The 23,737-nt window shown below is 41.4% G+C and overlaps 1 protein-coding gene across 1 annotated transcript; it reads left to right on the forward strand.

Moving 5' to 3' along the window:
- Positions 1–16,562: 16,562 nt before the first annotated feature.
- On the forward strand, positions 16,563–23,717 carry LOC306697084 (nucleotide-binding oligomerization domain-containing protein 1-like; the record flags this gene model as incomplete). The annotated part of the gene is made up of 7 exons (XM_079160826.1): positions 16,563–16,691; positions 17,707–18,132; positions 19,387–21,016; positions 21,267–21,530; positions 21,953–22,474; positions 22,606–23,013; positions 23,285–23,717. Exons 2-7 carry the CDS (start codon positions 17,754–17,756, stop codon positions 23,715–23,717), a joined length of 3,636 nt encoding a protein of 1,211 aa, XP_079016952.1. The 5' UTR covers positions 16,563–16,691; positions 17,707–17,753.
- Between the last annotated feature and the right edge of the window lie 20 nt (positions 23,718–23,737).

Genomic DNA, 23,737 nt, shown 5'->3' on the forward strand with positions numbered 1-23,737 from the left:
ATGTTGGTGAATGTTGGTGATGTTGGTGAATGTTGGTGAATGTTGGTGAATATTGGTGAATGTTGGTGAATGTTGGTGCATCAACTCCTGTTTTAAAAACTGATTATAAATATTTTGGCAGTAGGGGCGCAACAGATCACAAAACTCTCGGTTTAAATCATTTCACGGTTTCTAGTAAAGGATCGGATCAGCAGAAAAAAAGTGAGCAAATGAAACTTTTGGATTCTGGATTACAAGAGTATTTTTTAACCACCGTCCTGAAAAATGATTTCAGTGCAAACCCTCAAAAATGTTTTTAACTGTATTTCATTGATATAAAAATTCTTTGCATTAGTGTTTATTTTTTAATGATTTATTATAAACAGCTTAGAGCGAGAGTGTTAGGAGGTGATAGTTCTCTATTATCTATTATATATTACTGTGAAAACATTTTACATTAAAGTTTCTCGCCAAAATTAAATTTTACAAGATTACATTTGAACACTTCATGATGACGTTACAACTCACCTCATTTTCACCGAACAGAGCATGAAGGCAGCGTAATGGAACTCAATGGAACCACCGTACGATACCTGCTCTCCTCCTGCCGGTTTCCATCCTGAGGATCTGTTGAAAATAATTGACTTCAATCAAAAATTATTGTCCAACAATTTTGAATTGTGGCGTGTAGAACTCGTAACGGCCTCACAGAACGACGCGCGTTGATTTAGACTTATATTATTGTGAGATAAAACATTTGTATCCAGCTTTCTTCACACTCCTCAGGGGACAATAACCAGTCTATTTCACAATCAGATCACATGATTAGATTATTTCCTCACAAGCAGTCACTTTTATGCCGGACTGTATTTTCTCCACTGGCGATTTGCCCGCTGAGCCAAATAACTGGTTGTACATACAAACCGAGATGTGTTTCAATAAGCACACGTGTGTAAATTATGCTCTGTGAAATGTGTTGATCCTGCGTTGCCGGTGGTTTTACAGCCCTGCAGAGATCACATTGAGCAGAGAACAAAGACGCACTCGTCTTCACTATAACCTGATGTGACTGTTCAGATGAACACATGAAGCAGACTGAGGCTCCTTTATTTAACCGCCCTCCCAAACAGCCAAACCAACAGTTATTGAGTCATCCGCTTGTTCCATTATTCATGCGTCTTACATCTATCTGTGTATTTGCATATTCTTTATTTTACACACTGTTAAAAAAAATAATTTAGTTCCTATGACAAAAATGTCTAAAATATAACATGCTATTACAGTATGTATATATGTATACAGTATGTATATATGTATATATATATATATATATATAGACACACATACTGTATATGTGGATGTTTTCTCTCCACTATTCTAAGTTATGGAACCAAAAAAGCCCAAACTCTTAGAATGTGTAAGCCTGCAGTATCTCAACATAATGAAGCTTTAAGAAATAAAAATAAACCAAATATAAAACACATTGATTGCAGATATCACAGTCTAATGAAGTCCCTGTTTTTACAAAGCAAACACCAGTGTTTTCCTCCTATTTGTACTAAGTAGTATTCCTACTAAGTAGTTTCCCGTGAAGGTGAAGGTCTATTTTGAAAAGACTGCATGCATGTAACGAGCGAAAGTTGAAACGCGTTGCTGGACCTTCGTAGGAAAAAACGTGGAGTAACTGTTCGTGAGATATGCAAAACCACCGACTGAAGATACGCCGTTAAAAAACAATGTTTTTTTCCGCTTTAATGAAAGTCCAGGTCGCATCCCTCACATCCTGACACTGGCTTTGCTCCCCTCACAACCCTCCCTCTGTTCACTGCAGCAGCTGCCTAATGTTGCATCAAAGACCCAGCCGTTCACAGCGAAGCCTGTGATGGAGAGAGGGTTTTTTGTTTTTTTCCTTCTCTCTTTTTATCACCCTCTCTGATGGATCTTCACAGCGTTAAGGCCACGTGCCAAAGCTGCCGCTCCATCATCAAACCCCATAAACTACTACACAGCTCCTGAGAGAGAGAGAGAGAGAGAGAGAGAGAGAGAGGGGGGGGGGGGGGGGGGACATGAGAGAGCAGAAAATAAAAGAGTGGAGGATAAAGAAAGAGGACAGAAGAGAGGAGACCAGCCACCGTGACTCTCTCTCTCTCTCTCTGCAGCACAACAGAGGGTGTGATTTATCCTCCCGTTGGCCAGAGGGGGAACCGGGTTCCACCATTAGCAAATGAGCCCTAATTCACCCAGACAGCGGAGGACTCACTCCCTTTCGTCTTTTAGTTCTTGACTCGCAGCCCAAGGCCAAGTGCCAATGCTGCTCAGGAAGCTGCCTTCTCCCTGAGAGGTCACCCTCGTAGGTTCAATTCCCGTCTGTACAGTCCTGAGCGGGAAATGATCAGTGTACTCTGGGTTTCACTGGAAGTCTGGTGTTAAGAAAAGATCATAATCAAAAAAATTCTCATTAGTCAGAAATGTAGGTTACCGTCAATACTTCAAGACTTCTAAAACAAGAAGACAATGCGGCTGTGGTTTTGGTTTTACACAGTGAACACGTGTCTTAATAAACCTGCATTCTCTCTAATGTCCACCAGGGGGCGACTCCTCTGGTTGTATAGAAGTCTATGAGAAAATGACTCTACTTCTCTCTTGATTTATTACCTCAGTAAACATTGTAAACATGAGTTTATGGTCTCAATCTCTAGTTTCAAGTCTTCTTCAATACAGCATGATGTTCATTTAGTAAATTATGATCCATTTAGAGTCAAACAGACCATAAAGCAGGGGATGCTTTAGGGCGGGACTACACGGTGATTGACAGGTGGCTACCAGATCCATATACGGCGTCTCTACGTCACTCCTCCACAGTCCAAATATGGCTGCTTCCTTTCACTGGTTGCAACAAAAAAAAGATGGCGATGCCAAAAATGGCGAACTCCAGGCTTCAAAACAAGTCCACAAACCAACGGGTGACGTGTAGACGACTACGTCCACTTCTTATAAACAGTCTGTGGTTTTACACAAACAAGTTGTAAACAAACCAAAAGTAGAGGTGAAGCCGCCTCAATCCCCCAGCTCACCCTCCCCTTGATTTCTATTGATCTGGTGTTTTGAACTGAGGTAACACAGGCGTTGCAGATTAAATAGCTCGGCACGCTGCATTAGATGCATATGATGAAGTAGCTCAACTACTCAGCTCAAATCAAAGCAAGCGGAAAAAGACACGGCAAGGAACGTCACAAGTGGGAAGTTACGCGAGAAATTACTGGTGTTTTTTATCTTAATGAACTGAAATTAATTCCAAAAATGTTGGACCTTTGCCTGATTCACCCAGGAAATGAACAACGGAGCGTCTACGTGTAACAGTTGAAAACCATGCAAATGTAAAAAATGTCTGATGTTCACACACCACATTTGAATTAAACCACAAAAACATAACCACTAAACTGCGGTTATGTTTTTTTTCCCCCTGCAACTGCGGCAACATGCTTCTGTTTGGTGAATCATTTATGAGGATGGATTTGAGGGAGCGTGCTGGAGGCTCCTCACTATTAATAATGTACTGGAGACAGAAGGCAGGTAAGAGAAACACAGAGTTTCTCCAAAAATCTCTTCTGAGACTCATCAGATTATACAGAACAGATATCGTTGAGGTTTTAGTTCCTTGTCTTTCGGTGATTTTGATGGTTTTCAGAAGAAAATCATTCACGTTCTTGTCGTGACGTCTTAAATGGCTTTTATTGATGTTTATGCAGGTGATTCTTCCAACAAACACACATATTGTGTTTGCTCTGAGGTCTATTACTTATAGTTAGAGCTTCCTAAAGACTTTAAATGATCATGAAAGCTTCAACTATTACCGTGGACTCCACACCTCATTGGTTGGCCGATATGTTCAAAGTTTCAAACCAGCGTTTACATATATATTCAAGCAGGGGTGTGTGTGTGTTTGGTGCCCCCCTAATTTTATTTTATTTAGCAAAATAAAATGACAAAAATGCCCCCCCCCCCAAAAAAAACAAAACAATCAGTGACTGTACTCAGCCAAACACCAATAAGAGATATATTTGTCCAAGCGTCCAACCCTCATCGATTAAGATCTTAACTAAATTCTGCTTTTGTTTGGCCAAGAAATCACAGAGATTCCCTCGTCCGTCCATAATTTAAACTTATCTACTTCACATGTAAGACCACATGTAAGCAAAGTTCTCAAGGAAAGTTGTAGAATCCCAGAAAAAGAAAACAAAAAAAGAGAGGCTACCTAAAAAAAAGTAATAAAATAAACAAATAAATAAACACATCACCAGCACAGAGTAATAGATCTAGAGCTTACTTCCTGCTTGTAAAGATACAAAACTATGCACAAATTCATCTTAACCTGACATCAGTCGAACGGTGTTGAATTCAACAATTTGGGGACCTGAACTGGAACTACAACTGGAACCAAGGACCAGAAAAACGAAAGGGCAAGAAAAGGTAATAACACCATGTGACGGGTGAGGGTCGACCTTCAAAAGAGCTTAAACCCAACAAGGCATTCGTTTTAATTTAAAATGTATGAAGTTGTCAAAGTCAAAGTCGGAGCACTGAAGGGAAGCCGTGCTTGTGATGTCGATCCTCCTTGTTTGTTATGTACATGATCTCAGTGTGTGACAAAAGAGAAGAAAGAGGGCGTCTGATCGAGATGTTGTGTTGTGGGAGATGAAATCATTCCCAACATCAGACACACACACTGAGCTGACACAAATACACACACACACACACACACACACACACACACACACACACACACACACACACACACACACACACACACGCACAAACACAATTTCCCTTCCCTTGAAATTTTCATCGGGTGGAGCTCCGGTCTTGATTTTAAAATTCCGGTGCTGGGACGGCGGCCCCCTCTAAGTGAGATGCAGGCAATTTTTCGGTTAATAATGTGAATTTTGATTAATTCCATGCATCGACTGAAACCAGATGGATCCTCCACTCCATCCACTGGACACACACACACACACACACACTAAAATATGTCAAACCAAATGTTATCAATATTTGCTGGATGAAGAGGACTATTATCAGGGGGCGTGTGTGCACACAAACACACACACACACACACACAGTTTATACCAACACACACGTCTGATGTGAGATTCCTGCTTTCAGCTATCTGGTGAATCTCCCCGCGGGCCGTAGTTTGGGGACCACTGCTCTACATGTACAGTTATGTTCTGTCGCTGCATCGACGCAGAATCAAAACCCGATTCACTTCCTGGCTGGTTTCTTCCTCTCAGTCGCTTTCTTTTACTTTTATAAATAAGTTTTAAATAAGAAGCCATTAAAGGACGTAGCAGATAACTATTCCTTATTTAAGCTAATTAACAATCAACAAGAGGAAGTAGCGTCCTCTAATTATTCATAAGTAGAAAAATATCACAAATCTTTCTTTTTATTTCTTGTTTTTTGCATCAATACCAATTTGTTACACTTCCTCTCTTTCTGAGCCTCATTACCTTCAACTTCTCATCCACTATCAATCACACACACACACACACACACACACACACACACACACACACACACACACACACACACACACACACACACACGCGCGACCTCGACGGTGGATGAATGAGAGCGAGAGGAAGAGACAGAATCTAATTGAAAAGGGTAAACAAAGATGCAGTGAGCTGTCTTGTGCATAATTATACTTCCCCTCACGGCTTCATCTCGTTCCCTCCCTCCTCTTCCTCCCTGGAGGGAGTTTTTAGTTTTTTAAACGACAAGGAGGTCAAAAGCGTTTGACCGCTCAGCGAGACGAGGCGTGACACATCTGTGTTCTTTCACACAGCGGACGCAAGTCAGCTTTGAGCAGTGACTGTAAAAGCGTTGAGAGAATTTAATTTTGAGCTTAAAAATATTTAAATGATTGTAATAAATGCAAAATGTCCAACGTCAACGTCATCGAGGTGGTCGTCTCCTACGATTTTATTCATTTTGAAGTAAACACTTTATATCTGGATAATATTTTCATCCTCTTCTTCCTTTACAGTGTAGAACACTCCAAAACAGTGGTATTAATGAAATAAACCAACAAACACGACATTATTAAAATAGTTCTGAGACATGCAAGCAACTACACAAACATTGACTCAAAATAATAATAAGATTGTGTAAAATAAAGAATGCACATAAAGCTTGTAGAGTTTGTCTCCACTTGACATCATTTGTTTCCATTAATTACAAACACAAACCACAAAAATGTGACACTGATTAAATGCCGGCTTCCATCTGTAATAATGAATTTGTTGATGTTTTCCAAAAGTCATTTTTTTCCTCAGCGACTCTTTTGTTTTGTGCAGGATTGTGCACTCTGCCCACCTCTTCCTCTGCCTCCGTTCTCTCATCACTGTTATCTCTTTGCCATTCATTCTGTCAGGTCGTCTTTGAAAAACAGCCAATTAACTCCGGCACCGCTATTAAAACGCTGAGCCTCGCTCTCGCTGTTATCTCTTTATATTCCTGTAGATAATAAAAGAAATCAGACGGCAGCTTCGCTCGTGAACTCCGTGGGAGTTTATTTCCTACGGGGGCCCCCTCGCTTTGAAACGAGCTCCGCGTCAGCGTCAGGCAATGTTTTAAGACTCAAGAGTCGTTAATTCAGTCCTGCTTACGGTAGAAGCCCCAAATGGAGGAGGTGGCTTCTATGGATGTGTAAAGGAATCCTGGTATCGAACCGGCACCGGTGCTTAATTATGAAGGAGCGGAGTATTGATGAGCTCCAACGTTATTGGTGCTTTTTAATAATGTTTTGGTATGTTGTATTATCACTAGGGATGGCCCCCAAAACCAGGTTCAAAAGGGGAGCCGGTCTAAACACAGAGTATCAACGCGGTCCGGAGTTAGCGGTTCTGTCGGTACTTTAGAAGTTCTGGAGTGAGACGTCCTCGTCTCAAACGTCCTCTCTTTGCCTCTTTGTCTCTTTGTCTCTCTGTCTCCTCTCATTACAGCGTGAGACTCACATCATGATCAGAGAGAAGAACACATTGTAGAACTCTGGTCGTCTCAAACACAATAAAACCCTCACAGGTAAGTTCATCACAACATGTGACCAACAAGCAGAACAGAACGTCGGGTAACGGTAGTGATGTCATACGTTAGTGATGTCATACGGTAGTGATGTCATACGGAGTTTGATGTATCGATACAAGTAGTAGTATCGATTAAATCCTGACGATAACCGTCCCTCGTGACTACTGAAGTGAAGCAGACCTTGAGACCCAGACTGAACAAAATGTTAATCAAAAACGTGCATTTTTACATAAAAATTGTATGTAACATCATGTTTTTTGATTCACACTTTTATCCCGTTTTGAAGTAAACTCATTATGTCCTCTTTTCCCCGTAGAGCAGTTTGAGATGTGTTTGTTAAAGATGCTGCTTAGTGCGATTGGGCTTTTAAATGCTAATGGCATTCATGAAACTTTGCCTCCGCACCGAGCGACACACTGGCAGCAGTAAAGGTATCTAAACTCAGACATCAGACAGTCGCCCTGTGCGACGCTAAAACCCTTCCCCTGATGCTCTTTAATGATAACACCCTCTGTGCTGATCCTGTCTTGCACTACTGTCGCTGCCCTTTCCGCGGCACGTTCCCCCGGCTGGCCCTCGTCCTCCGGATGATCGCATCTTATCCCTCACAGAGAGAAAGGGCCTGGATATCTAGTGGAAGGGTTTACGTTACGTTAATGGTGTCTCAAATGGCTTGGACTTTACACACAACGCACAAACTAAAACTCACAGGTCCACAGCTAATTCTCGACTAGCTACTTGAGTGGCGTCGCGATTAAAGAGAAATTACAAGCTATACTCCATAAATGACAGATTGGAAGCGGGGTCAATGTGACGGTGACCGGCTTCCTGGAGAGGAGGAGGAGACAGGGGGGGGGGCAAAAGAGGAGAGGAAATGAGGATAGGAGAAGAAAAGAAGAGAGGAAATGAGGATAGGAGAAGAAAAGAGGAGAGGAAATGAAAAAAAGAAATGAGCATTGGAAAAACGAGTGCAAGGAAATGGAAATTTCACACAGGTTCACATGAAATAACAAGAATAGGTTAAATCAGTGTCAATAATAATTGAGGATGGCTTTAATTTCATTAATTCAACAATATAAACATGCAATTTTCACCAATTTGCTGTTGTGGAATACAAGTGTTATTGTCCTATTTCAGTCACCTGTCAACTCACAGTGGAGCGGCAGCGTACTTTGATAAACAGACCAGACTTAGGTCACATCCCATGATAATTATGAACATGAGGGCAGTGGGGTAGAAAGACTTTACTTGAGGAGCTGCAGTGTTTTACTTTTCAAGGACAAACTTAGAAATGTGTCGGCTTTACGGGACAAACCTACACGATGCAGACATATCAACAGTCAAAAAAAGAAGATGAGGAAAAGAGGAAACCGGGAGAGAAGATGAGGAAGTTGTTGAAATATTAATTATATTTAAGTAGAATGTTTTCTTTTTGCTATTTGCATGTCATGAGATTGTTTTCTGTAATCTAATTTATTAATTTAATAATAATTTAATCATTTAGCATCTCATCAGTCACACGAATTAGACCGCAGGGCCGTCTCTGTTTATTCAACCCCAAAAACAGCCGGTGTATGAACCACAGACGTTAGCAGGACGCGTCGACGGTGTTTCGCTTCAGAAATGAATGAAGAAGTCAGAAACAGAACAATGAGAAGAGCCGACGTCGTGTGACCGCTTCACGTAACTCATTCGCTTGCTTACTGTGAAGCTTTGCACAATACATCCCCAAGAAATGTGTTGCTTGCATCATAATTGATTTGTATGTTACAGAAGGCGACGCCCACCTCAGGTTTAAAGCGCTGCAGAAAGCCCTACATATCGTACTGTACACTATGGGATGTAAATGAAAAGAAATGCTGCCTTTCATAATGAGTTCTGCCATTATATAGTGTTGTTCGGGAGGGTTTCCAGGAGCTCAAAGATGTACGATTTAGAAGTATGTCAAACAAACTAAACTCAAATTAGATTGTTTGCTTTACATGAGCTCTTTGCTCCTCAAGGAAATCCACCGAAGGACGGTCTGACTACGTTACTCAAGTGTGTGCAGCATTAGTTCAGAATAAATGTATGAGGAGGGACCTCTGGATGAACACGGACTATCTAGGCCACACAAAGCTTTAGCTCCAATCACACACACAGCCAGTAAGCCAGCGAACTGGCACCAGACTAACAGGAAGCAGTGACGCAACAAAATTTTCACTCGATTTTCAGACCGGAAACCATAAAAAACAACTAAAAGAGAAAATATTCCTACATATGCATACAAGGATGATCTGTAGTGAACCTTCTACAGTAAAATACTACTGTTGAGCATATTTTGTTCTCTTTTTTTATTCGCTCACACATCACAGAGCAAAACCATTAAATCTGCCCCTGCACAGATCATAAAACCGTCTCATCAGGATTCTGTGAATTTGATCTCATTAAGTTCATTTTCTTGCCAAATTAATTACTTTCATCTTCTCAGAGGAATTGTTTGTAACCAGCCATGGAGGAAGGAGGGAGGGAGGGAGGAAAGAGGGGGAGCGTCCCATCTCTCATTCTCCGTTAGACCGAACTGTACCGCGGCCAAGCATTGTTGGGCCGGGTCTCAGCAAAGACTCCTGGGTAATAGGGTTTGAAGTAAAGGCTCATTACCTTCCTCATTTCCCTCTGACCGGCTAAAACACACCGCAGGCCTTCTGGGTAATTCTGAAACACAGACTGGGTCCAGATGTGTGTGGGCTCAGGTGAGCTGAAGTCCAATTTTATGCTTTTATTCTGCAGAGAAAGACATTTAGCATTTTAAACCAGATCAAATTACAGTTGAAAACAAAAGCTCTTCTCTGAGGTGCATTCTGTTGCACTGGCCAATACGATATGCACAAATGGTTCGATGACATAATTAAACCAAAAATGAAGTCCCTCGTTATCAGACTATTCAATTTAAATTCTTGGAGCTTAAAAAAAGACTCTTGTCATAAACTCTTGTTTACAATGTTTACTGAGGTAATAAATCAAGAAAGAAGTCATTTTCTCATAGACTTCTATACAATCAGAGGAGTCGCCCCCTGGTGGACACTAGAGAGAATGCAGCTTTAAGACACTTAAACACAGACAGTGGCTGCAAAGTGCAAACAAAGCCAAACAGAAGACCGTGGTCGTACTGGCAGCTCTCTGGTGTGACTGCAAACTAGGACGGTGATGACAGAGAGCATGCTTTACAAGTGTCACTGAATCCCAACCTAATATCTGAGTCGTGGCCATTCGTCCACGAAGCTGCACGCGGGTCAAAGTGTTGAGCTCAATCTCTCTGCAGCTCTGATCAAAAGAGCAAGCCTTTCTCATCTCAGACGATCTCTCAGAGCGTCCGCCTTCCGGCTGAGGCGTGTTGACGCTACACAGGCCAGGTGTAATGGAATTGACCTCCACCGCCAAATCGGCTCACGTTTTCGCAAACAGACACATCGCTGCTTTGGGGGCCGGTGCGGCACGAACTGCAAACTCAGCGGATTGTAAATAAAAGGTCTGACGGCTGCAGCAGCAGAGACGAGCCGTCGTCTCTTTCAGGAGGTCTTTTCAGCTGCAGGACGAGCAGAGATCTGGTGACTTCTACATCCAATGTGAATACGATAGAAAGGCTACATCAGTTGTTACAGTAGTAGTAGTAGTAGTAGTAGTAGTAGTAGTACTTGTAGTAATACTGCTGGTGTTGGGGGTGCTGGGCTTTTTGGGAGGTTTTAGTTTAGTTATTTTAATTAATTAAGGTTTACAACATTACTTCCTTGTTTAAATATTACTTGATCCCAAATTGTATAACATGTGAGTTAAGTCACTTTAAAATGCTGTTATCAAAATGTTGGACTTCTTATTGTTTGTTAATGGTCTTTGAGGACTAGTTTCACACTTTGGGAGACTTTATTGCAGCGGGGAAGGCAAACAGGTTGCCTGCTTTCATGTTTGTATGAGTGCCAATGCCGACTTTTATGTTTATTTTAAATGATTTAAAAAAGCTTAACAACAGATGAAAATCCTGTCTTTTGCTGACATCCACTAGTTTAACTACTTACTTTGCTGCAGTTCCTTAGAAGTGTACTTCAGGGTGTCAGTAGACCCGTTAGGGATGCTGACTGGGGTCTGGAATCTTTCAACGACGGAGGGCAGTGACAGAAACCACTTATCTCAGCATCTCCAGACTGATCTCCACAGCTCTGCAGAAAGGTCTGGCTGAGCCCATCAACATTCTGCAACAAGAGAACAAAAAAACACTCTGGCTTGTTTGCATTTCTTTAAACTGATCGCAATCATCTTGGGAAGTGACGTAAGCACAAGATGCAGCGACGGAGCCTTCGAAAACAATAGATAAGACGGCAGTTCTAGTGCTGCAGGGACGACGTGTTTCTGTAGGCCAACACAGGAAGTTAGCTTTGCACCGCTTCCCTCGTCAAAAAAAACTAAAAAAGGGGATTATTAAAAAGATTTTAAAAAGATTTTTTTATGCTGTAGTGAAAATCTTTTGGGGAATAATCTGAAATAACAATGATGGAATAAAGATATTTAATACACATTGTGATCGGCCTTCACTTTGGCTGATTCTTCTACAATATTCCCATCAAACCTTTATGATTCTCAGCTGAGGTTTTGAAATGGAGCAGGATTTTCTCCCAAACTGGATAATAAGGCTTTTGGAAGGAAAACTCCTCATTAAAAGGTATAATATTCTTTCTGTGATTATGTCTCCCATTCCGTTTCTCACTTTCAGAGTCTTCTGATTAACGCCAGGGATTTAAAATCACACCTCGACAGCTCTGACATCTTTTATATTAGAGAAGTGACATAATGAGGAATGAAAGGTTTTGGCCCGTCAGACCACGGCTGCTCACCAACACATGACCAGAGCGGGAATGAGGAAATTAACGACTGCAGAGCAGAAATTTAGGAGGAAACGATACGTTATTATCAGACATTTCTACATAATATGATTTTTTTAATACTTTCTTTGCCCAAGCAAGACTTACTGAACTTAAAAGGTATTTTTAACAGTAACATGTACATGAATAGAAATAATGTTTGTTATTTTTACACTTGTTGAGTATTAAATTCACACAGGACTGCACAAAAATAGGCTTAAAAAAGCAACATAGTCGGCGGGTTGATAAACTATAATTTGCTGATTAGTAATTAGCAACATTGGGAGAGAACAAAGCCGGTTCATAACTTCCTCCTAACTGCTCTAAAAGGTAGTTAGAAAGTCAAAATGTGGCAGCAAAGAGAAGCGACACCTCGGTCCATCCTCTCCTCCGTCACTGATGGTGCTAATGACTAACACATCTGTATTAGTACGCGTCACCTCTCATCTCATCACAGCAGAACCTGAAGCCCTCACCGTCCTCCAGTGACCTCACACGGGTTTCTGTTTCTGTTTACAACTTTACTCCGACATGCTCTTCAAGCACCGAGCACTCGCTCCCTGTAGTTTGATTGGTTCTCTGCCGTCAGTGGATTCAAGGCCTGGTTGTTGGAATAAAAAGGATTTTATTTGGGCTTTCTGTCTAATCGTCTCTGTGTCGTCCTGCTGCCTCTCTTCTTTGTAGCTACAGGTGTTTAGTATAGTAGCCCCCCCACCAATGAGTTTGATGCTGTCTGTGTGACAACATGCACACAGATGCACATAACAGATTATCTCTGTGTCTGATGTCTTCATCAGAAATAGATCCTTTTGAAAGTGTAAACGATTGTATAAGAACGCAGATGTAAGACTCAATACAAAGCAATTTACACAATCTTTTAGCTTTTTGAGGCACTAATGATATATATCGTCAAAATGATGAAAAGTCTATTGTATCCCCATCCCCCCAATGCATGCTGGGAGAGGCTACAGCCTCCAGCGACCCCAAACAGGATCCGTGAGTACACGTGATAGACGGATACTGTTTCAGAGTTTCAACACGGACCACAATCTGTTGGAAAACACCCTAAAAACGGACTCAAAACCCGCCAGACGTGGCCTCTACTAACCCTGTGTTTTTAACCCTGTGCATGTGATGAGCTGTTGTCATAACAGGGATTTTTTGTTGGAGGGGGGTTTAAGGAAGGCGCCACCATCAGCAGGCCCGTTACATCTGACAGAGTTTATTATGGTGAGGTGATGAGCTGCAAACCCAGACAGCAGGGGTTGTGATGGCAGACACTTCTCCTGTCAACACTGATTAAGGTATCAGGGCTCACGTCTGAGGAGAGGGGAGGCTGGCTGGTGGGAGGGAGGGAGTCAACAGTCTGACTACAATATCCACAGACTCAGTAATGTCTCAATAATGGGGATGTGGACACTCGGATGAGGGGGACGGCTCCTCCAGGAGAGGAAATGAGGGAAAGAGGTCAAGAGGACGAGGATGAGGAGATGAGTCCTCAACAGATGGGCTTCCTCCTGGAAGTCTCTCCAGGGAAATATAGCTTTTGATGTGATGTCAGAATCTGAGGAAAGGCCGGTCGGGCCAGGAGCTCCCTAAAACTACGTTGGTGGGTTTGGTGTTCTGTGATGTTGGTGGGACGGGTACTGTGGTGGTTTATGCCTTTCTTTCTTTCTTTCTTTCTTTCTGTCTGCGTCACGCGCGAGTTTGCCGCAAAAAATAGACAGTGAAAATGATCTTTCTACAGTATATTGAAATAAAGATACAGCAACAATACTACAACTAAAGTTCAATCTGTTTCTGTTTTACAGACATGAAAGAAGTAAATACATATTTCTAATTCAACACTTTCTGTTTCAAAATAAAAGCTTACTGGCATTTTTCTGTGGACAGACTCCCTTCATTTGTTAACAAAAAAGCTTTTATTCTGAAAGAGTTGATGGACAGTGTTGTGGAAAATGCAGTGACTTGCACAACTCCATAAATAAACGAGAGTGCCTGTTTTAAATTGTGGATAATGATTATTATCATCATGAAATCGAATGAAACATTCTGGCCAATGTGAAAGGCTGTTGTGAGGACTTTAAACAGAAGGCTGCAAGAGCAGTATGTCATCGGTCGGGCTACACGGTGCATTGATCCTCTCTGTCCTCTCATCGTGTGAGAAGGGACGCAAAGAAAGTGTGATTTTACAAATGCATTGTATTTTCTTTGTTGCTTTTTTTCAGCTCGTCCAGATGTTTGGCTTCACAAATGTTCCGCCACATGTTGAGAAAATGAGCTTGACTTAATCTGCAGCCTGAAGGAGTTAAGCCACGAAATCCACAATCTGCATCATGTTACGTAATCGTCTGCCACTGATGGAGGTCTGTTATCTTTTTACACTGCTCTATGAATTACTTATTACGTATTAATTGAACAATGGAGCAGTGATTCCTGGATTCCTCAAGATAAATCTTAGTGGCCAATAAAAACAGCTGTGACATCAAAGTGTAAGTTTTATTTTACGGTTTAGCTATTTCCTAATCATCTTCTTACGATTTCACAGCCATTTCTTGGAATTTTCCTGAAAATAAATTTAAAATGAATTACAGAGACGGCCAGCCATGCAAGAACAAAATGATCTTTGCTCAGCTGTAAATCAATTGCATTTTACAGTTAGAGCAGGGAGAAAGGCCGCTGTCTCCACAAAGAAATTATGTAACTCCGCTTTAAGCCGGCAGATTTTTGGTTTCGTCCCCTCAGTTTTCCACTGATTCCCATCTTTGTTTCAACACCGACGCGTTCATGCTGCTGTTTACTGTGGTCGTATGAATTCTCGTTCATTAACTCCCCGCCTCAGTGTCGTTGATCTTTGCTAAGCTTACAGCATTAGCAGCGATCAATCCCCTGCAGCTACTACTGTCATTTATTGCTGCTAAAAACGTTCATTGGCCTTTTAAAATGGCAGCCTGATGCATCAGAGACTTGTTGCTTTTACATGAGCGGTGTTCAGGGAGGAGGAACCCCAGGAAGCAGAGACATCATGAGGAGAGACAGACCCAGGCTGCACCGGTCAGACATGGTTTGAATAAGACTTGGTGGAGAAACACCGGGACCGGAGCCAGACTCGAGGCTCCTGACTCGAGGCTCCTGACTCGAGGCTCCATGACTCGAGGCTCCTGACTCGCCCCAGGCTTTGCTCCTCTAGTCCCTGAAGCCCAGCAGCAGAGGGTCAGCAGCAGAGAGGATGAAGGGAAGAGGAAGAACCTGGAGGTATGAAAGAGTTTATTCAAAGACCTCGTCCCTCACTGACGGACAACAAACGCGTCAGTGTCACAGGATTATTTCTCACTAAAGAGAAAGTTAAACATTCACATTTCTACTTTTGTCCTACAATATAATATAGTAACATAATGGTAGAAGGAAAGGGACACATTTGTAAGTTATGAGAACAATGTTCATATTTAGCTTCCTTAATTTATCCATTTACATCATTTCTTATCAAGTTCTGGTCAGTTACAGGTTATTAAATGAAGAAGCTCTTCTTCACCAGAAACAGTGTGAAGTCTCCCTCTAGAGGCACAAGAGAGCTTCACATGTCTCATCTGTGTTCAGTAAACCATGTTACAATAACAAGTCTGCGTCACTGAGACATAAACTGTAATCTAAATCAACAACTCTCACGACACATTTAAATACTTTATGAATGCTACATATAATTTAACAGTAAAACAAAGTGCTGTTGACTTTCATACACTTGAACACAACACCGTGTGGACACAAACATTAGAGTTTTAAAGTTGAAGAAGTGGAGCAACAGATACTTTGAACAGTTTCACAATCCCACACAGTTTAACACGCACGTGATGATCCGTGTTCTACTCCACGTGCTGTTTGTCCTCGTTCTCCCGCTGCCTTCATGTTTGGTTATCCGATGTTCTTGACCGGGTACCGCTCTCTGCGAATAATCAACGTTCCACACACGGGAAGCGTACGTGAGCCCTTTATGAACCCGTTCTGTAAATCAGCATTAGATGCAGACTTTTGCCTCAGGGAATTACCCACAAATCATTGCAATGTGACGTTAAACACGGGGTAACCAGTGGACGCATGGAGACATAATCAAAGAGGACGGCTCACGTGTGTTCAGCCTGGAGTATTACATTTACTCAGAAACATTAAGAGTTAAAGATGGAACAAAACAAAAAAACATGAAAGCAGAGGATATTTATTTACAAATATTTGATTTTGTCATTGAAGCTGTTTTGACACAAAAGAGTAAATATATTATTTTAAATTACCTCTCATGTTGTGAGGAAAGAGCCAGGAAGGAGTTCAAATCACAGTAAAAAGTATAAAATAAATACACACAATCATACATCCTATTTGTTGTCTTTTTCATGGTAATGTGATAAAGTGCTGTCCCATTCCTATTTACACCATTTCAAGCCCTCACAGCCTCTCACACTCACCCACCCACCAGGTGACGTCAGTAAGTCCTTGAGGGTTCAGGGTTCGAGGCTGGATTTCACCTCTCAGCTTGTTGTCTGCTGGTCCAATAGCGACATCTTGTGGCATCTTGTGGCCTCTTCCAGCATCGAGAAGTTTTTTTTCCGTGAAGGAAGGGACCAGGAAACGTACAGACATCGTGCATGAATGAGGCTGTTCAGTTTGGACCTCCTGACACAGAGAGAAGCCCAGTCCACCTCACCGAGGGATGAGAGGCCCCCGCTGGGCCACACAGCAGAGGTAACTGCTCATGGACTGTACTTGTAGAGCGCTTTTCTAGTGAGGAAGAAGAGAAGAACCGTGTTTTTAAAGGGAGATTAAGAGGAAGAGAACATAGAGACCTATACTCTTTTATTACTTCGTGGCATTGTCCAAAGACTAATCATTTTAGAGAAATATAAATATGTCCATTTTATTATGTTAGTAGCTCATGTAAACCTCTTTATTTAAGATGTAGGACTGTTTGAGACCGAGTCCTGGTACGTTTTGACAGTCTGTTTATAATACCATGCTTTTCTCGTATTTAGTTTTAAACCAAAAACGAAAATGCGCGTTTTTGGTGTCTGAATGAAAAACTCAAAGAACCAAAGTCAAATAACGAGCCGAATTTGTTTTTTGTTTTGAAGAGAGACGCAGAGCACGACAGGTAACCCGGAAGTAAGAATATTTCAAAATAAAAGTCAAGGCAATAGAATGACTGAATGCAAGAAACGCTTATATAGTCTATGATGCAAGCATATACCAGGGTAACACTAGAAAATAATCCTGGCCCGATGGGAGTGGATGGGATATGCTTGCATCATAGATTATATAAGCATTTCTTGCATACGGTCATTCTATTGCCTTCACTTTTATTTTTGAAATATTCTTCTTTCCGGGTTACCTGTCGTGCTTTGCGTCTCTTTTTAAAGGAAAAAACAAAAAAGGGATTTTCAAAAAAACTAATTCACAACATTGACCAAACGAGCGGGTTCAGCCAGGCCTTTTTCCTGTTCTGCAGTATGCATGTAGTGTGGAGATAGATCTGTAAATATGAGACATGGACGCTCGGTTCCCTACCCTCTTATCTTGGTCAGCACATTCTTCACAAAGACATCTTGGAATTGTTAAACTTTTAAATGATGTTCAGACAAGCCTGCTAAAACATTTCTGTTACTCTGAAAGATTTGAGAGGTTTTACATAATAGTTCATACGTCACAGTCAGAATAACTTTTGTAATTAACATTTTATGTAAGCTTTTATTTTGTTCTCCAGATCATTGAAGTTGGATCCGTGTGCAGAACACACAGAAGTAAGGAGACATGGCTTGTACAACAAAGTCTGCCTTAGATCACGTCAACAGTGCCAGAGTGTATCTCGTGGAAGAATTAAAGAATCTCTCGGTGATTCTGGAGAACCTGAATCAGAAAGGCGTGTTGAGTGATGAGGAGGTTTCCGTCATAGCGGCAGAGCAAAATGACAACGATAAACGCAGAGAAATACTGGACTCGGTCATAAGAAAGGGGGAAGCAGCCTGCTACCAGTTCCTCAGGATTGTTGACACAACGACAAAGAGGAACTCAGGGAGGACATCCCAAAAGACTGCAGCTTCTCCTGAGAACGAGACGTTTGACCTGCACCAATGGATCAGCTGCTTTCCCTTCAACGAAGACACACGAACAGATACAAGCTACTCAAAAGGTATGTGAAAGCACAATTCTAACCGATAGTGTGTTACAACTTTATTATTTAGCTTTATTGGGCTGATTTTATGTAACTTTGGTATTTCTCAACCTATTTTCCCATGTGTTTGTGTTTTAATAAACTGGTCCAGTATTGAGGGAGAACGCTGCCGACGTCAGCTGCTGAGCGGGCTGTAATGTAATCACACCGTCAATGTGCTTCAATGCGTCCTTTCTTGTCTCCTTTAGCATAGGTTACACTGGACCATCCTTTACCAAAGGAAAGGAGAGAATGAAAACAAACAATCGGCCTTTCGTGCATTATTTTCATACAGTCATATACTCTTCATGAACTATTTATTCCACTTTATTTTCATTTATCTATTTTAAACACGTAACAAATAGGTAAGAAACAAAACCAGAATAACAAATACAATGGACAGTATATTTAGCTGTCAATAAACATTTCATGTGCAAATTTGAGGTACTTAAACTTTATTTGAGTATTTCTATTTTCTGATACTTTATACTTCTACTCAGAGGTAAATATTTTCGTTTTTAATTTACTAAACATATCTGACAGCTTTAGTTACTTTGCAGATTCAGATTAATAATAACATTTTTATTAATAAATAAATAGTGATATTATATCATTAAGGCTTAATTGGTCGCTAGGGGAAAATGTACAAGCTTCTCAACAGTATGTAATTATATATATATATATATATATATATATATATATATATATATATATATATATATATATATATATATTAGCTCCACATTTACCAGATAGAGAGGGGTGGTGGCTCTTAATGTGAGGAATACACATCTGTTTAATTTACTGAGTACACACACACCTCACAATGCTATTGTGTATTAAATATGAATGTGAGTATTTTAATAAAATGTTTAATTAAATTCAAGAACATGGTAAATGATTATTATCTCTGGCTTAAATACATAACGCCTCTGCATTTTATCTTTAATTCTTTTGCCAGTATGGCAGCAACGTTGGCATTAACTTTCACTCTAATTGGTATTAAAAAGGTCTTAAAAAGTCTTAAATTTAACTTGGAGAACCCTGGTGATACCCTGATTCTGGACCAATTAAAGAATAATGTCCCCATTAGTCACTTGACACACAAACATTGGAAAATATGGTCCAGGTTGAAAAATACCAAAGTTACCCTTTAATTGTGTGTGCGTGCAAATACTGTGCTGTAGTATTCTATATAGTATATTTATTTACTCACTGTTGTTTTTATTTTAGGCTCAAGGCCGTGCCACAGATATCAGGCAAAGTTGAAGTCAAAAGCACAAAAAATATCAAATCAGTTTTGGACGGCAAACAAAAATCTGTTTGAAGGAAACAATAAGCCCGATCTGTCGTACACGTCACTTGTGTTAGACACACAAAACATTTCTCCTCCAGTTAAAGTCAAGAACGTCAAGAGCAAGAAAGGCAAGAAGAGTCGCCCTAAAAAGTTAAGGACGTGCATCCCCGAGAACAAAGCAGAAACTTCCCCCAGTGACCTGCTGAAAACAGGTAGAAACATACTGTTGGTTGGTAAACCTGGGATTGGAAAGACAGCAGTCACTCACCAAATGTTGAAACTGTGGGCAGAAAGAGACAACGACGAGCTTGATTACATGTTTTACTTTGACGTGAGAGAATCATCCCACATCAGGAACTTGGAGGATCTTCTCTTCGGTGTGTTCAGTGAACCAGATGAAGGCAAAGAAGAGGTTTTACAGGACATAAAGAACAACTCCGGCAATGTCACGCTCATTTTTGATGGAATCACAGATCTGTCTGACCATCCATCAGTGGTGAAGAGGCTTGTAGAGAAGGACCTACTGTCTGAGGCCACCGTCGTTGTGACTTTGAGACCGGATGATGAAGAAGACTTCCCTTCTGAAGACTTTGTCAGAGTGGAAGTGAAAGGCTTTAACGAGCAGGCCGTAAAAACGTACATATCTACAATGCTCGGAGAGGAACAGAAGAAGGTTTTGAGCAACGTGGAGTTGTTCACTCTTTGCCATGTCCCAATGTATGCCCTGATGGTGTCTGTCTGCTTTTCATCTAAGACACCAGAAGACTCTCCACAGCCGTGCAGTGTAGCGGACATCTACATCAATATTGTTCGCCAGTGCCTTCAGATAAACAGCCAAGCAAAAAACAAAGATCTAAATTCCTTCATCGACACCAAGAGGAATGAAATACTGTCTTTGGCTGAGGTTGCTTTTCATGCAACTGAAGGAAAAACGGTGAACTTGACAGAACGTCCCCGTGAAGACAGCTGTGTCCTTTCCTTCCTGAATCCACTTGTTATCACAGTCGCCCACACGGAGAGAATCACCACATGTGCATTTCTCCATTACACCATGCAGGAGTTTTTTGCAGCGCTGTGGCTCTTGAAGAATCCAGATCAAATCAAGGATGTGTTTCAGCAATGCCTCACTGAGGAGAAGAAACACATGAAACACCTGATCCCTTTCATGTGTAGATTGTTGAATGCGAAGAGCCCGAGTCTCATGACGTGTCTGATTCCAGCTCAGGAGCTCAAGAATACATCGAGCTGGTTCTTTGAGGAAATGATCGACGCGTTGTGTGAGAAAGATGAGGCTGGTCCTGAGAAAAGTGGGATTGATGTGGACATACTGTTCCTATGCCAGTGCTTGTACGAGTCCCAGTGTCCTGAAGCATGCATGAACCTCCTGGACAAGCTGGACTACCATCTGGATCTCAGTGGAGAGAGTCTGGACCCTCTCACATGCTGTGCTGTGGCCTATGTGGTCGCTCAGTCGACGGAGAGGAAAATATCGCTGAACCTTGAGGACGTCACGGTGTCGGAACAAGGAATGAGACAACTATTTGGATGCCTTAAAAACGTCCAATGGTATGAGTGAGCGTGTGTTTTAAGTGTCAAATTACTGTTACAACACATCTAATTAAGTACAATGTAACTATTCTTCTTCATGTGCAACCACTTTATTTTTTATTAAGGATGATGAAATAGAACAGAAATAAATTCAATTTAGCTGTAGCATCTGTGCATAATCACTTTTTTTTTATGATCCATTACTGTTTCTCTACTCGGTTATTTTAATAATGAGGACGTGGTCTCTGATTATTCTTCAAATTTAAAGGCGTGACCCTCTGCTGCTGCAGCTGTGGAGGGTTTTGCTTCTGAGTGACGGGCAGATGGACCACATCGGCTTACTTGGCCTTGATGGAAATCAGTTGCACCTTCCAGTCGAGGGTCAAAGCGAGCTGTTTGACAGAGCAGTGAGAGTCATGCAGAGGATTCCTACCAAGGTCGATGTCTGCCTCCACTGGGAGAGAGAATCTCCCGTCTGCCCGAGTCTGTGCACGTCTCTCTTAGAGGCTTTGCCACACATCAGCTCACTCAGGTATGTAGCTTCTGTTTTTACGTGATGCTGATTCCACACACTTTAAATTTGATCCGTTTGTAAAACCGTTGATTCTTGGGTGGGAGGTCTTCCCTGTATGCTGATATGTGGATCAGCATTAAGGTGGAGACTTTAATACACAGCAAAAAAGTAAACTTTCATGTATTTCTAAAATCATTCATTGCAGCATTAGAAATGCTAATCTTCACGCTTCCTCGTCAGCTCATATCCGTGCGACCGTCGTTGTGGAAAGTATAACAGAGGCTTAATGCAGTAAAGCCTGTTTACATGTCATATATCATATCTTAACATCAGCACAGAGTTAACATTGTGTCTGTTTACAACTGTGAATGCTTCAATTTGAATTTGAAAGAGTTTTACCGTACGTGTACTGTTTGATACATCGGTTTGTTATCATGCAGCTTCAGGATGACGTACAGAGGTCCAGGATTACAGGACCAGGAGCGACGGACACTGGAGGAGGACAAGCAGCGGTTACTGGGTTTATGCCTGAAAGCAGCACTTCACAAAAGAGAAAGCTTTCTCAATGACGTGAAGATGCTCATCTCATTGTTTTCTGTCAACACTGACTCAGCTGTCATTCCAAAACTGAGGCCACTGTTATCATCAGTGTGCACATACAAAACATCCCCCGTTAATGATGATGATTACATATATCAGAGTGATTTCCTGCTGGATCTGTACTCTCACCTGAAGGACTGTGAGACTGAAACAGGTCTGAGTCTTCTTCCATCATTACAGTCAGTTCTCCAGTCAGCTCCTTCAGTCTGGTCCATAGACCTCTCAGAGAGAAAGACCTCCATCCTCCTGGAAGTGCTGAAACTCCAACCAGAGAAGAAACAAGTGAAGCTAACAGGCTGCTCACATGAAGAGAGTGAAGTGAGGAGTTTCCTACAGTGTCTGCCTTTTATCTCACAGCTCAGGTAACTGGTTAACTTTCTAACCATTTCTGTTTTTACTAGAAACTAGTTTTATACTCCAGTTTAGAGAAATGTTGAGTTTTGTTTGATGCAAACTGTACATCACATGTTTTTATATTCTCTCGTTATTTCAGTTTTGTGCCTCAGTCATCAGAACCTTCAGAAGAAATCAAGTTCTTCGGGAATCTGTTCTGTGCAGCAGCAGAGAGAGAACAGCAGACAGGAGAGAAGATGCTGGAGCTGTTATCATCAGTGTGCACATACAAAACATTCCCCTTGGAAGAGAGATGGTGTGATTTCCTCCTGGACCTGTACTCTTATGATCCTGAAACAGGTCTGAGTCTCCTTCCATCATTACAGTCAGTTCTCCAGTCAGCTCCTTCAGTCTGGTCCATAGACCTCTCAGAGAGAAAGACCTCCATCCTCCTGGAAGTGCTGAAACTCCAACCAGAGAAGAAACAAGTGAAGCTAACAGGCTGCTCACATGAAGAGAGTGAAGTGAAGAGTTTCCTACAGTGTCTGCCTTTTATCTCACAGCTCAGGTAACTCTGACAAATACTGGATATTTAATTATAACATGTTAATTCTTCAGAGGTTTGTCAGAAAATCCATTTCATAATCTGCAGTGTTTCTAAATAGTTAGTCATTCACAAATGTGTTGTGAGTCAGTAAAAGTCCAAACATGATGTTCAGTCAAAATGTCATTAGATTGTTTACAGTACAGACATGTACAAGATGGAGTCCATCAGTAGTGACTTGTTGTATTTATGCAGATGAAATCAAATCACTAAATGTTTCCTTTTATTATTTCAGTATTTATCATCAAGGGGTAAATCGTTCTAAAGGAATCAAGTTCTTTGGGACTCTGTTCTGTGCAGCAGCAGAGAAAGAACAGACAGGAGAGAAGATGCTGGAGCTGTTATCATCAGTGTGCACATACAAAACATTCCCTTTAAATTATTATCATCAAAGATATCCGAGTGATTTCCTGCTGGATCTGTACTCCCACCTGAAGGACTGTGAGACTGAAACAGGTCTGAGTCTTCTTCCATCATTACAGTCAGTTCTCCAGTCAGCTCCTTCAGTCTGGTCCATAGACCTCTCAGAGAGAAAGACCTCCATCCTCCTGGAAGTGCTGAAACTCCAAACAGAGAAGAAACAAGTGAAGCTAAAAGGCTGCTCACATGAAGAGAGTGAAGTGAGGAGTTTCCTACAGTGTCTGCCTTTTATCTCACAGCTCAGGTAACTCTGACAAATACTGAATAT

Source organism: Pholis gunnellus (genome assembly GCF_910591455.1).
Source record: "Pholis gunnellus genome assembly, chromosome: 6".
Taxonomy (NCBI): domain Eukaryota; kingdom Metazoa; phylum Chordata; class Actinopteri; order Perciformes; family Pholidae; genus Pholis; species Pholis gunnellus.